Source organism: Martes martes, assembly GCF_963455335.1.
Source record: "Martes martes genome assembly, chromosome: 7".
Taxonomy (NCBI): Eukaryota; Metazoa; Chordata; class Mammalia; order Carnivora; family Mustelidae; genus Martes; species Martes martes.
In genome coordinates, this window is record NC_137894.1 from 82,933,622 (window position 1) to 82,949,328 (window position 15,707).

At 39.5% G+C, this 15,707-nt stretch overlaps 1 protein-coding gene across 1 annotated transcript; it reads right to left on the bottom strand.

The window, feature by feature from the left end:
• Nucleotides 1-11,015: 11,015 nt before the first annotated feature.
• CFL2 (cofilin 2) lies at nucleotides 11,016-15,309 on the bottom strand. The gene is made up of 4 exons (XM_080807318.1): nucleotides 15,193-15,309; nucleotides 13,802-14,109; nucleotides 13,602-13,678; nucleotides 11,016-13,518 (listed from the first exon to the last, which is right to left on the bottom strand). The coding sequence occupies exons 1-4, from the start codon at nucleotides 15,193-15,195 to the stop codon at nucleotides 13,406-13,408; spliced, it is 501 nt and encodes a 166-aa protein (XP_080663444.1). The 5' UTR covers nucleotides 15,196-15,309; the 3' UTR covers nucleotides 11,016-13,405.
• Nucleotides 15,310-15,707: the final 398 nt, after the last annotated feature.

Here is a 15,707-nt window from a genome sequence, read left to right on the forward strand (position 1 = left end):
GACTCAATCTCAAAAAACAGACTGAGGGTTGCTGGGGGGAGGGGGGACGGGCGAGGGTGGTGGGGAAATGGACATTGGGGAGGGTATGTGCTATGATGAATGCTGTGAAATGTGTAAACCTGGCGATTCACAGACCTGTACCCCTGGGGATAAAAATACATTATATGTTTATTAAAAAAACATTTTTCTCTAAATGCTATTTAAAACTCACTTCTACAAAATCTTTTCTTTTTCAATTCTTTTTTCCTGCATTCCCTCAGTGCTTATCCAATTGCTTATCACCGAATACTTACTAGTTCACAGGTCTATTTTGTCTCGCCAACTGGATTATAAAAGTGCCCTTGAGAATTTTATTTCTCAGGATGGCGAGAATAGTGTTCTACAAATAGACACTCAATAATTGTTTCCTGGTATGTATAAGGCCTTTCACAAAAGTGAACTTATTTGCCGTAAAAGCAATAATAAAAACCAATATGGTTAAGCAATATTTATTACAAGGTGCTGAAAAAAGAGGAATCTTTTTTTTTTTTTTTTTTTTCTTTATTTATTCCGCAGAGATCCCCGCTGTGCAGAGAGCCCGGTGGGGCTCGATCCCAGGACCCTGAGATCATGACCTGAGTCGAAGGCAGAGGCTTAACCCACTGAGCCATCCAGGCGCCCCAAAAGCGGAATCTTTTTTAAAAAGATTTTATTTATTTAACAGTGAGAGACACAGCGAGAGAGGGAACACAAACAGGGGGAGTGGGAGAGGGAGAAGCAGACTCCCTGCTGAGCAGGGAGCCAGCTGCAGGGTTTGATCATGACCTGAGTCGCTTAATGACTGAGCCACCCAGGCGCCTCCCAAAAAGAGAAATCTTTGATTCTGGATACTATTTGGTGAAAGGAATTAAGATATATGTTTATAAATAGCTTTTATTTACTAGTAAGAATTAAAACTCTCCCTTAATAGAAAGTGATCTTTCAGATAATCCAAAAATTCCATTTTCTATCACCAGCAGAATGGGGCAGACTTTCTATAATGAGTCTATAATGAGCAAATTATATGAATACTGCTAAATTCTTTTTGATCCAGGAATTCAGCCATGGCTTGTAAGTGATCAAATAAGAGTTTTACAATAAAGGCTCTAGCACAGGATAGAAAAATACAGCCATCATTTAAAAAACTGTAAGATATATTCCACTTCAAAAATGTTATTTATAGCTATGGTAGTTTTAATTTTTCCTTATCTATTAAAACTATTGTTTTATGAACATTGCTGCAAAGCAGGTTTGAAATCTAAATTCAAGTGGAACTATGACTTCTTAACCAATGGTTTATTTCAAAATGCTACTTTCATTAAAAAGGTGTTAATATTTTCTTTCCACATTTATAAATTTCCTATTAAGTCTCTTCTGAGCCAATCCGATGTTTAAAAGATCTTAAATGTCAACAACACTAAAAATATACCTAACATTTTCCAAATAATGGTTAATTTTTTTTAACCATTAACCTTTAATTCTGAAATCAATCAAGTCCTGTTACTTCTCCTACATGCCTCTTAAATACACTCATTCCAAGTGCATTTTCCATTACCTTAATTTAGGCCTCCTAACTGCCTCCAGTTTCCTCACCCTCCCATACATTCTCAACATGGTCATAAAATGATCAGACTTGGGTTTCAGAAAGATCATGACACTCTTCTGCTTAAAACCCTGCACTGGCTCCTTATCAGGCACAGGTTTCATGTTCGTTAGCACAGTATCCGTGGTCCTCAGTGATATGGCTCACACTCATCTCTCCTGCATTTCTCATCGCAGGGCTTCACGCTAGACTAAGCAGCTGTGAGAACTATTTGCAGAGCCTCTGGACGGTTTTTTCCTTTCTCCAGGGCCATCCTCTCATACTGAGTTCTGGTCAACTCTATTACCCTTTATAATCCAGCTCAAATATTACTTCTTCTATAAAACCTTCTTGAAGCCCAGCCAAATTCAGTGTTAATCATTCCCTCTTCTATGTCTTGTAACATATCATGCTACTTATCACATTGCATTGTAATGGTTTATAGGCTTGCCTTTCCTGTATCACCACAGACTTTTTGAGACCGTGAAAAGTGCTTCATGTTTATTGAAGTGAACTAAATTTGATCTAATGATCTGAGTAATTGGGAAACAGAGATGGGACGTTTCCAGAATGATTCACAGTGGCCAGGAGGATCATGTTTCTCCACAGCAAACATAAATCTTATGTTTCTTTAATCACAGGGATTACCAGACCCTCTTGGAATAGCACACAGAACACAAATGCTTAAATATAGCCAGCTCCTCGCTTAGTTTAAAATGTATACATTATGTTTTATCTTTAATCTTTTAACAGGATACAAAGTAAAGGATGGTTTGTTTACACTGTGTACTAGGAACTAGTATTTATTCACCTTTATCATACACATACCAGGAGAAAAGTAGAGTCCTGATATACTGGAAAATATTTTGTATTGTAGAGTCCTATATATTGGATATATATATATATCTCATATATATATATATGATATATATTGGAAACTATTTTGTAAAATAATTCCTTTGGGGAACAGTGAAAGTTATGTAAGGGTGCCTTTTATCAAGTCCCAAAGAAACCAAAGGAGATGACATAAAAAATACAGGGAAATTTTGTGGCTTCAAATATTTACGGTAGAAAACACCAAGTCATACAGCAAGCATTCAGGTAGGTGGGATGCATTATTTTCTAGCTCCAAACCTGCTCCTCTGTGACTACAGCCACAACAAAGTTCTCTTTCTTGCATAAAAAATACTAATATCTCATATATATATATATGATATATATTGGAAACTATTTTGTAAAATAATTCCTTTGGGGAACAGTGAAAGTTATGTAAGGGTGCCTTTTATCAAGTCCCAAAGAAACCAAAGGAGATGACATAAAAAATACAGGGAAATTTTGTGGCTTCAAATATTTACGGTAGAAAACACCAAGTCATACAGCAAGCATTCAGGTAGGTGGGATGCATTATTTTCTAGCTCCAAACCTGCTCCTCTGTGACTACAGCCACAACAAAGTTCTCTTTCTTGCATAAAAAATACTAAGGAATTTACGCAAACAATATTGAAGGATAAAGTCTTCCCTTTTATCTGCATGCACAAATGACTTAAAAACTAGTTTTAGCTATAGATATCTCCATACATTCATAATAGCTTAACAAATAATTTGTTTGCAATATTTAAAATCAGCTCATGATTTAATTTAATTTGCTCTTTTCTGTATGCAGGGGCATCTGGGTGGCTCAGCTGGTTGAAGCTTCTGCTTTCAGCTCAGGTTATGATCCCAGGGTCCTGGGATTGAGCTCCACATTGGGCTCCCGGCTCAGCGGGAAGTCTCCCTCTCCCTCTGCCTGCCACTCCCCCTGCTTGTTCTCTCTCTCTGTCAAATAAATGGGTAGAATATTTAAAAAAAAAAAAGTTATGCAGAAAAATATTAACCATGTTAGCCTAGACCATTTTTTTTTAAGACTCCATTTATTTATTTGACAGACAGATCACAAGTAGGCAGAGAGGCAGGCAGAGAGAGAGAGGGGGGAAGCAGACTCCCTGCTGAGCAGAGAGCCCGAAGTGGGGCTCGATCCCAGGACCCTGGGATCATGACCCGAGCCGAAGGCAGAGGCTTTAACCCACTGAGCCACCCAGGCGCCCCAGCCTAGCCCATTTTTTAGGGTTTTCCTATGAGAATGTCATTAGTTTCTGTTTTACCTAAGGCTCATTTTTCAGAATTCTATTCATTATTTTACATCTTGCCAAGAGAAAATCTGAATGAAATAAAATATCCAGCTCAGAGAAGAAAAATTTTATGTTGTAGTGGCAATGATGCTAAATGACACTTCAACTGATCCCAATGCTTTTCTATAGCTGGGACACAAGATTATCTAATTCAATCACCCGATATTTTAAAAATATTTTTATAAAATAAAAATAAAATATTTTTAATTTCTTAAAAATTACTATTCAGTGATAACCATAAGGCATTTTTCTTCAGCAGGAAGATAAAAACAAAGCAAAAATAAGGAGGTAAGTACTGCTAAATCAACCTCGTAACAAACTTAATTCTAATGCAGCAATTATTTAAAATGTACACAACTCAATATGCAATAGTATTAAAAATCGTAAATCAACTTTAATTTTAAAAATCAACTAACCCTGGGGCACCTAGGTGGCTCAGTGGGTTGAGCCTCTGCCTTCGGTTCAGGTCATGATCTCAGGGTCCTGGGATCAAGCCCCGCATCGGGCTCTCTGCTCAGCAGGGAGGCTGCTTCCTCCTCTCTCTCTCTCTGCCTGCCTCTCTGCCTACTTGTGATCTCTGTCAAACACATAAAATCTTAAAAAAAAAATCAACTAACCCTAAAAAACCCACAAACATTCTATAATCTAAATATACTGCAAATTAGGAAATGACTAACACCAGTTTTGTTACCTTCCCATCCCCTTCCCCCTCATGTAAAAGACTTTTTGAAATGGAAACTATAAAGTAACTATACATCTGTTCGTAACACAATTATCGATAAGCAGTAATGAGTAAAGGGACTGTCACTCTTTCTACTTCTTTGATCCATAGCTTTATTTATTCATTATTTTATTTTATTTTATTTTTAATTTATTTATTCATTAGACAGACAGAGATCACAAGTAGGCAGAGAGGCAGGCAGAGAGAGGGGGAAGCAGGCTCCCCGCTGAGCAGAGAGCCTGATGTGGGGCTCGATCCCAGGACCCTGGGATCATGACCTGAGCCGAAGGCAGAGGTTTAAGCCACTGAGCCACCCAGGCGCCCCTATTCATTATTTTAAAAAAAGATTTATTTTAGAGAGAGAGCACACAGGGGAGGGGCAGAGGGAAAGAATCTCAAGCACACCCCTCACAGAGCACAGAGCCCAACACTAGGCTCCATCTAACAACCCTGAGATCGTGACCTGAGCTGAAAACTAGAGTCTTGCGTTTAACGCATTGAGCCACCTAGGTGCCCCAAAGCTTTTTTTTTTTTTTAAGATTTTATTTTTAGGGGAGCCTGGGTGGCTTAGTCGGTTCAGTGTCTGCCTTTGGCTCAGGTCATGATCCCAGGGTCTTGGAATCAAATCCCACAGAGGGTCCCCTGCACGGCAGGGAGCCTGTTTCTCCCCCCGCCCTCTGCTTGTACATTCTCTCTCCATCAAATAAATAAAAAAATTTTTTTAATAAATAAAATCTTAAACAAAATAAAGATTTTATTTTTAAGTGATCTCTACATCAGTGTGGAGATTGAACCCACAACCCCAAGATCAAGAATTATACACTCCAGGGCGCCTGGGTGGCTCAGTGGGTTAAAGCCTCTCTGCCTTCGGCTCAGGTCATGATCCCAGCATCCTGGGATCGAGTCCCGCATCCGGCTCTCTGCTCAGCAGGGAGCCTGCTTCCTCCCTTCTCTCTCTGCCTGCCTCTCTGCCTACTTGTGATCTGTCTGTCAAATAAATAAATAAAATCTTTAAAAAAAAAAAAAAGAATTACACACTCCACCAACTGAGCCAGCTAGGAGTCCCTGATCCATAGCTTTTTTATACAAAAAAGATTTACGTATTAATCTTCACGTAAAATTCTTTTACACTTATTTCATGAAATCTACATGAAGTCTCTCATATCTTATTCCTTGTACAGTATAGCAAAGTTTTATTATTTCTAGAACAAAGTACTCTATTGCCATTTTTACCTTTGATAAAACTAATTATGCCAATTTGGGAACTGACTGATCTAGTGATTTAGCTTGCTGCTGCTAATAATTTTAAAAAGGCCCCATCAGCTCACAGGAACACATAGGAACTACGGGCCATATGCCCAGGAATTTTGTGATTCATTCAATAACTATCAACTTCCCAAAGGAAATATTTGAAATTCCACTATTAAGACTATGTAAAGGGGCGCCTGGGTGGCTCAGTGGGTTAAGTCGCTGCCTTCGGCTCAGGTCATGATCTCAGGGTCCTGGGATCGAGTCCCGCATCGGGCTCTCTGCTCAGCAGGGAGCCTGCTTCCCTCTCTCTCTCTCTGCCTGCCTCTGTCTACTGTGATCTCTCTCTGTCAAATAAATAAATAAATAAATCTTTAAAAAAAAAAAAATTAAAAAAAAAAAAAAGACTATGTAAAATGAAGAAAAAGAAGATACTACCATAACTTAAGTGCTTTTTCATGTTAGAAAATTATACATTTGGGGGTGCCTGGGTGGCTCAGTGGGTTAAGCCTCTGCCTTCCGCTCACGTCATGATCTCAGGGTCTTGGGATCAAGCCCCACATCGGGCGCTCTGCTCAGCAGGGAGCCTGCTTCCCCCTCAACCCTGTCCCCGCCTGCCTCTCTGCCTACTTGTGATCTCTGTCAAATAAATAAATAAAATCTTTAAAAATAAAATTATACATTTGAACAAAAATCTATTCTAAATTCTGTTATCTACTCTTAACTTTCATGTTATACCAAATAAACTACTAAACTGTTGTGTATGCATAATCAAATTAGATATCAGAAGTCAAAAGTAAATGAAACTATATATCTAGATGAAGAGTAGTCAAATCTACTTCTAGTGAACACGTCTAGGGTACATTTAAGAAAAACCTAATAAGCTAAAAAAAAAATCAACTGGCATTTTACGTTTTTTGAGTTACTTTTCTTATCAAATGCATGTTCTCATATTCCATTGTTTCAATAATCTAGAATAAACCTTTTCTCTTTTTAAAAAATATTTTATTTATTTTTTTGACAGAGAGATAGATCACAAGTAGGCAGAGAGGCAGGCAGGAAGCAGGCTCCCCGCCAAGCAGAGAGCCTGACGTGGGGCTCGATCCCAGGACCCGGAGACCACGACCCAAGCCAAAGGCAGAGGCTTCAACCCACTGAGCCACCCAGGTGCCCCTAAACCTTTTCTCTTAATGGGAACAAGTTCATTTGTGTGCCTTTAACGATATAAGTATTGTCAAAGACAAAAAATGACTTTTTAAAATATTAATGATAGGGGCGCCTGGTAGTGCAGCCCGTTAAACTTCCAACCCTTGGTTTCGGCTCAGGCCATGATCTCAGGGTTGTGAGATCAAGCCTTACATGTTCAGAGGATCTGCTTGGGATTCTCTCTCCCTCTGCCCCTCCCACTCATGCTCTCAAATAAATGTCTTTAAAAAAATATTAATGATATTTTTGACACCTCAAAGGAATACAGTGATGCCTCTTTTATCTACAGCTCAGCTGTCTTACATACTTATTAAAAAACCAAAAATTCAGAAAGTACACTGAATTTCTTTAAACAGCCAAAAGAAATATTAGAAGGTTCATGTGTTCAGGAACTTTGCTCTCAAGCCTATAATGAGTCTATTCACTTTCTTATGCACAATTCTAAACAAACTGGCTTTCCAAGTCCACATGAGATGAGAAGCAACAATTAAGACAAGCCACTATAAGTAAAGCATACTGTTAACAGCAAAATGCAGTATCTGAGAGTTTACAAGTTCTAAAGTCAAAAGGAAAGCTAAAGGGGCGCCTGGGTGGCTCAGTTGGTTAAGTGTCTGAATCTTGATTTTGGCTCGGGTCATGATCCCAGAGTTGTGAGATAAAGCCCCACACTGGGCTCCATGCTGGGCGTGGAGCCTGCTTGTCTCTCTCCCTCTGCCCCTCCCCCACTTCTCTCATTCTACCTAATTAAGGAAAAAAAAAAGTTACCAAAAAAAAAAAAGCATAAAAAAATACAAAGTTGACTGTTCTGAGGCTAATCACTTAAAAGTAACCATATACTGCGGCACCTGGGTGGCTCAGTGGGTTAAAGCCTCTGCCTTCAGCTCAGGTCATGATCCCAGGGTCCTGGGATCGAGCCCCGCATCCAGCTCTCTGCTCAGTGGGAAGCCTGCTTCCTCCTCTCTCTCTGCCTTTCTCTGCCTACTTATGATCTCTATCGAATAAATAAATAAAATCTTCAAAAAAAAAATTAACTCTTAAAAAAAAGTAACCATATACTTCAAGACAATCTTAGCATACTAGTACCTTATAAAGCTGAAATTAATGACCTTGAGTCTTTCATTCAGTTTCTTCTATTTAAGTATTTTGTTATCAGCCTACTTTGATAGTATGATCTGGTTTGCTGGGGACTGCTGCACCTTAAGCCTATTGTCCTGGCATAATTATTAAAACTCTCCCTTTTACTCTCAAGAAATGTCCTGGTTTAGGCTGCAAATTTTAGGATAACCCTACAAAGTACTTCCTATGTGCCAGTAACTCAAGGTGCTTTCATTTATCCTTAAATCTTATGAGACAGGGTACAATTATTACCTCCTTTTATTCATGAACTAATAAGGCTCTGAGTGGTCAATTTTCCTAAGGTCACTCAGTAAGTGTTAAAAACCAATATGTGAACAACCCAAGCAGTCTGATACCAAAGTTCTAGTACTTAACCACTATAATACATTGTACTATCTCTCCTTAGAAAGATGGGTAGAGGGGCACCCGGGTGGCTCAGTGGGTTAAAGCCTCTGCCTTCAGCTCAGGTCATGATCTCAGGGTCCTGGGATCAAGCCCCGCGTCCGGCTCTCTGCTCAGCAGGTAGCCTGCTTCCCTTCCTCTCTCTCTGCCTGCCTCTCTGCCTACTTGTGATCTCTGTCTGTCAAATAAATAAATAAATCTTAAAAAAAAAAAAAAAAGAAAGATGGGTAGAAGAACATAGGGAGGGAGATATCCAAGTTTTTGGAAAAAGAATAAGGGGTACCAGCCTTGAGGTGTCTGGCTGGGTCAGTCAGTAGAGCATGCCACTCTTCAATGAGTTCGAGACCCATGTTGGGTGTAGAGATTACTTAGAAATAAAATTTAAAAAAAATTTTTTTAAAAGTAAGAGATATCAGTTTTCTGGAAAACATGTCTACATAATTCTTACGATTTCCACAATTCCATAAACTTCCAATACTGAAACATCTAAGAAAATATTTGAAGTGTAAAATTATTTCAGACTTTATGACCATGGGCTTTCTTAGGAGACAAAAATTCCAAGACTATTTTTCAAATATTCTTGAGACACTACTTTGAAAACATACTGAATAATTATGTCCTGTTCAAAAAAAAATCAGATTATTCCAGGGGCGTCTGTGTGGCTCAGTGGGCTAAGCCTCTGCCTTCGGCTCGGGTCATGATCTCAGGGTCCTGGGATCGAGCCCTGCATGGGGCTCTCTGCTCAGTGGGGAGCCTGCTTCCTCCTCTCCCTCTGCCTGCCTCTCTGCCTATTTGTGATCTCTGTCAAGTAAATAAATAAAATATTTTTTAAAAAATCAGATTATCCCATTAAAAAAAAATAAAATTAGTAACTCACTGTATGTTACAAAAATGCAGAGTGAAAAGTATACTGAACTGGAATCAGCTTCGCTACTCAACAGCTGAGCTGTCCCTTAACCTCTCCAGACTTCAGCTTCTTCATGGAGAACAGAGAAAAACAGTTACCCGGTTAAGAAGACCTAAGGGGATTAGATGAATTTCAAGTACCTTGACAAACTCAAAGGACTACATAAATTTAGGATATTAATAATAGTCATAGACTTTCAACAATGTGGATCATGACTCATTACAAGTATTCCATACCAGCATTTCTCTAGATTTATTTCCTCTTTTATTTTTTACTTCAAAATTATTTGGGGGAAAAGACTAGTAATTGATTGGTCACAAGTGAAAAAGAAAATGACACTAAAAAGTTTAAGAGCAGTCACGAACATCAACTCAGAGGCTACACTTTACTACATTCTGAAAAACCAATGCCACATACCAGGCTAATGTCCTTAAACTGAGATTAAGTGAAATAATTACAAAAATGAAGAGATTCAAAGACTTATAATAAATCTTATTTTTAACATAGTTCTTTATCTACTTAACTACACATAGAATGGTTTAACCAAATTATTATATTTACAAAGCATTTTTCTGTTTCCCAAAAATCATTTCCATAGTTGATCCTCTACAAGACATATGATAGATATTATTCTCATATGATTATTAAGAAACTGAGGCTCAGAAAGAATACTTTGCCCAACTCCTTTATGACAAGAAATTGAAGTGGACAGATGACTCCCAATTCTACATAGAAAAAAGCAATTTGGATGTTCTAGGGCAAAAGAAAAGCCTCTTTACTGGCTGAGATGAGACACGGAATACCTATAAATTCAAGCTGTCTGAAAAAGCAATATTCAGGTGCACCTGGGTGGCTCAGTGGGTTAAAGCCTCTGCCTTCGACTCAGGTCATGATCTCAGGGTCCTGGGATCAAGTCCCGTATCAGGCTCTCTGCTCAGCAGGGAGTCTCCTTCCTCTTCTCTCTGCCTGCTTCTCTGCCTACTTGTGATCTCTGTGCAATAAATAAATAAATAAAAATCTTAAAAAAAGAAAAAGCAATATTCTTTGGAGCCTGTCTGCACATCTCTAATAGTTTAAATACTCACAGAAAAATTAATATCCATGTTAGTTTGGATCTCAAACTATTATTGAATTTACAAGCAAAAACAAGGACCTATAATGAGCAAAACCGGGTTATTTTCTCAGAGTGGCAAACTTTATGGTATTCCCAGCCCTTCTATGATTGACCATTGCTGGCATTATTCCTTAATAAGGGAACGCTTTTCTTCCAAAACTCATTTGCTAGATTTCATAAATTAGCTGCTATAAAAAGATCTGTATCAGAAAAACTCAAACATAAGAGGCTTTTTTTTTTTTTCAATCTACTAAAAAGGCACATTAAATACACAATGCTGGCCACATTATTTTAGATGACTGAAAACAACAGCTGATGATAGCCAGTTGGGACAAATGCCAACTGTTCTCATTTGTCTGCAAATGTTAAAATTAATCACTGTAGGTTATAAATTTTCAAAAAATAATGGTATCTGTAAATGAGAGAGTGTATCAACTAAAATCCTAAAAAAGACTAAAAATAATGGTGCCTCTTTGATCTGCAACATTAGTTTTAAAAATTTTAATGTTCTGAAGTAAACACATCTCAACAGCTTTATATATTTTCATACATTTTATTTTTTTAAACATTTATAATTTTGCAAGCTAGCAGTAAAATATTGAAGGCAATATTTTACTAATTAGCACCGTATACCTTTTAAAGCTAACTGGAACATCGTTCACTGTAAATAATTGTAAAATAAAATGATCATTTCAAACGCCAAATTAGTCTCAAGTAACATGTGAACCATTAATTTTATCATTATTTTTGGCTTTATGCACAAAGATGTATTTCAAAAATGAACTTAGTATCAGTCTGTCAATCGAACAAATTAAAGTAACACAGTTTAAAGCAATATTTGATCTCTGAAATTATTATATGAGGCATAGAAGAAAGCTGATAAATCAGCTTTAAAAATAAAAGATACTACATAACTTAGAGTCCCTTATTTTTTAGAATGAGGAAAATAATGAAAAATTCAATGGTATAAGAATCGGTTACATATATGGTTTAGTATATGTCATTATTGTCATACTTTCCTTATGAGTTTAGCCTTACCAAAAAGCCATCAAAATGTCCAGGATAACTCACAGGGACAGCTGGAAGTCTGAAATAAAATGGCTCAGTGCAAAAGATCCCAAGCCATTCATATAATTTTAAAAGGAAGCCTAGACATTTAACTACTATTTTTGTGTCCACCTGAAAAAAAATCTTTTGAAAATATGGGAAAATACCTGATGATACTCAAATCACTTTCACACATTAAAAAAAAAAAAAAAGGAGAGTTTCTGTTTCCCGTTTTCTGATAAGAGCACACTCTTCAGAGCTATGGGGTTAAGTTCTAAGCCACGATTGACTGCTTACTAGCATGCCTGTTTTGCATACCAGTAGAATCGAGCCCAGTTTTGCCATTTGTGGATAACTATGACAAGATACAAAAGCATGTGTTTGCCATAAATAGCTCTGGCTAACAGCAAACTGCTCACACTGAGCAGATCAAATTCTCTATAAGGAGAGCACTCTGGACCACAGCCAAATCCCACTACTAATGCTTAAGACTGCTACATCATTTTTTTTTTCCAATTTGCAAAATAAATTAAGAAATGATAGTTGAAATGAAAGATCCTAAACATGAGGAGTATTAACTTTTGAAGGATATTTTATAAATTATTTTCATTACGACCAAATACGCAGTAAGAGCTTCCTGCTTCTACAACTCAATTACTTAGAAATGTAAACGTGAATTTAAAAATAACTACCCTAATTTATCCAGAGAACAAATCTGGTATTGAAGAATATTTATGTCAAAGTGCAAAAAATAACTTCTGATCTTCATATTAACATATAAAGAAATAAATAAACTAATGCTTATAAAAGTATCCCTCTGTCACTATATTTTCTATTAATTGGCTTTAGGATAGAGTATTTTTTAAACTCAACAAACTGGAAAATATCATGCATGAATGTTGTACAAAAAAATTCTTAAATGACCAGTGCAAAGATTAATAATAGCTGTTTACCTTAGAAGTTGCTTCACATACCATTTTGCAAAATGTCCAAGGAAAACAAGGCAACGTTCTGTAATATGCCACAATTTTTATTGCAACGTGGCCATTACTGTGAGGGTGGGGTTTGATCTCAAAAACAATGTTCCATTTAAGGCTCTTTTATACAGAAATTGCCATCATGACTGATATTCAAAATATTTTTAGTGTTGCAAAACTTACATGGTAAACATAAACTCCTACACTTATTCAGTAGTGTACACTCAATGGAAAATGAAGAGGCATTAGTAACAGCTATTCTTTTAAGATATGCAGGTAACAGGAATGAATACTGAGGTACTAGGATAAGTTGATGACACAGTTAACAAAACTTAATTGGCATTCCTTTTGGGGGAGCGGTGGGAAGTTAAACTCATTACAAAAAAAGTGCTTTCAATGCATAGTGTTATTATCTGTGCTGCCATGTCACAAAAATAGGCTTGCCAAGGCAGGTGAGGTGTATGAATGCTTGAGCCTCACAGAACTGCAATCAAGTGCAACTATAAATAATAATACTGAATAAAGTTTACCATCTGACCAGTGGATAATACTTTCAAGGCATTCAATCAGCTTACCCTTTGCAGTATTCTAAGCTATTCACATTGACAATCACTTTCATTGTAGTGCTTGCTGCAAGGGAGGCATATAACCAGTTGTTTTGGCTAAAATATGATGGGAAGGCATTCCTTGGATTCTACATTAACGTAACAGTATTAAACAGTCTAATGGCAATCACTGATAGGTTGCTTACATGAATATTTCCTTCATTCACTGTATTGGAAGGACCCAGTGGGAAGAGAAAGAAAAACAAAACAAAACAAAACACCTAATACTATTTCAATTGATTGAGCTGGAGAAATGGAAGCTCCTTAAGATCCAGATGGCACTTGACTGTCATTTTATAAGGGTTTTCCTTCAAGTGAAACTACTACGTTGCCTCCCAATTTCTCTCCAAGTGTTGAACGGTCCTTTATATCATCCAAGCCATTTACTTGCCACTCATGTTTAATACCTAAAAAGGAAAAACATTATCCCATTATCTCATTATAATGAAGAAGGAGTAATTCCTCTGCACAAAATTTTTAATGTCTGTACCTGTAAATTTCTTTTTAATGGCATCTTTAGAGCTAGCATAAATCATCTTGCTTTTTAAAGGTGCACTTTCAGGAGCCCTACAGAAAAAAAAAACACACACAACTGTTGAATCCCACTTAAAAGAAAAACAAAGGCAAAACTGACTATGTTAATAACAATCCTTGCATTTTAAAAGTACTTTTTCTTTTGTTTTTACACACCAGAATATAAATACTAGGTCTTCTTTCTTAGACTCTTTTGTTTCGTATGTGGCATCGTACAAAGCATATCGGCAATCATTCAGAGGTAGCAACTTCACAAAAGATGTGTAGGGGTCCTCTACAGTATCACCAATGTCACCCACCAAGATCTGCTTTGCTTCTTCTACAATTATTTGTCTTTTGTCATCGCTTAAACAGAAGAGAACGGCTTTCTTTCTTTTTTTGATCTCCTCTTGTGTAGAAGATTTCCTTACTTTCATATCATTAAAAACTTTGATGACTTCATCATTCACTGTAACTCCAGAAGCCTGAAATAAAAAAAGAACAGTAACTCAGAACAAGCATTTTGGTTTTAACCAAAATTACTGGTTGCCTAGAGAGGATTCACTTTCATCTGGACATCAAAAATTGCATCGTACCATGCAAGTAGTCCAATCGGATTCGCCACTATTTAATTATCAGTATAAGAGATGCGCCGAAGGATTCTAACTCATCCTGCCCCATTCATCCTTTTTAAAGGGGTTTGGAGGTTGAAGTAAATGGAAGGTAGAGGGAAAGGGACAAATGCAAGCTGTCCCATCCCTGAAATGTTTCCTATTTCACTGGGTGATGTCAGAGCTTCAGGAGCAGCAGCAAAAATACCTTCTGTATTGTGTCAACTCTGCAGGCCTTAAAAAAACACTTTTGGATTTCAGTTAAAGCTTCTACTATTTTTTTCTTTAAAGTCATCCTAGCCAGTGCCGTTTCCTCATAAGGAAAGAGAATCAAGTGTGAACTCCAAACCGCCCACGGCTACAACATAATTGCCTCACAGCTCAAATGCAGACACTTCAAAACTCCCGGAGCTAGTGTAAAAGCTTTTTACGGCGAAAAGGCATTTTAAAAAAGCGTTCTCTCACCTCCTTAATCTCCTCTTAGGGGGTTTAATCACAGGCCACCAAGACCCTTAACCGAAAGCCCTCAGCAAGGGCTTTAGAGCACGTACCAATTTGAGAGGCGAGCGCTAAGTAAAAGGAAGCCGCGCGCAAACGCGGCACGCGCGGGATCAGCCCCGCAGACCCTCCCGCGCCCCTGGCCGCAGCTCCCAAAGCCTCGACCTCTCCCGACGCCTCCTGTCCGGCTTAGGCTCTGGCCCCCGACCCCCGACCCGCGCCCTCCTCGCCCTCAGGGATCCGAAGAGCAGGAGGGCCCGGCCTGACGGCGGGAGGCTAGGCCGGCCGGCCGGCTGGCTGGAGAGCGAGCAGCGGGGCCGCAGCGCTGCAGCCCCCACCTTAAAGGCCTAAAGCAGGGTAAAATGGCGGCCTCGCCCCCAGGGCCCTGCAGGGCCGCGCGGGGGATTTTGCTTCCCGCGTCCCGGCCCTCGGTGCCTGGGGGTGGCGCGCCCGCCTTACCATAGTGCCCGCGGCTGTGGCTGCGGCGGCGGCTCGGACTCCGGCTCTGTGGCACTGGTAGGAGAGGGAGGGGCGGGCGGGCAGCGGCGAGTGCGGGGCACGCCGGGAGCTGCAGCCCGAGAGGCGGAGGCGGGGGCGGAGGCGGCACAGGGGTCTGCAGGCGGCGGGCGGGGCTGTCACGTGGGCACGTCCCGGGCCGGCCCTTCCGCCTCCCTGCCCCGCCCGCGTCCTCGACCTGACCCCGGCGCGCGCGCGCGTCCAGCAGGCCCGGGCGGCCGTGTGGCGGTGGGTGGGGCCCGGGGGCCTGGCTGAGCGGACTCCAGCCCCGGGGCAGCATTTGTCGGCGGGCCGGGAGGGCGCTGGACTCCCGGAGGGGCGCTTCCACATGCCTCCCCCAGGGCACTGCTCCTGGGCTTGGGCGCCCGCGACGGGAACCGTGCGCTAGGATGTCTTTAGTCTCCTGTGGTTTCCACGGAAAGGGGTGGATTCCAGCGTTTTGAGGGTTTTTTTGGGGA

What these genes read in the sequence shown, in the direction of transcription:
- CFL2 (XM_080807318.1), bottom strand. An exon ending in GACCTAGTATTTATATTCTG is followed by an intron (nt 13,679 to 13,801) that starts GTGTGTAAAAAC and finishes TTTTTTCTGTAG; the next exon opens with GGCTCCTGAAAGTGCACCTT. An exon ending in CATTAAAAAGAAATTTACAG is followed by an intron (nt 13,519 to 13,601) that starts GTACAGACATTA and finishes TTTCCTTTTTAG; the next exon opens with GTATTAAACATGAGTGGCAA.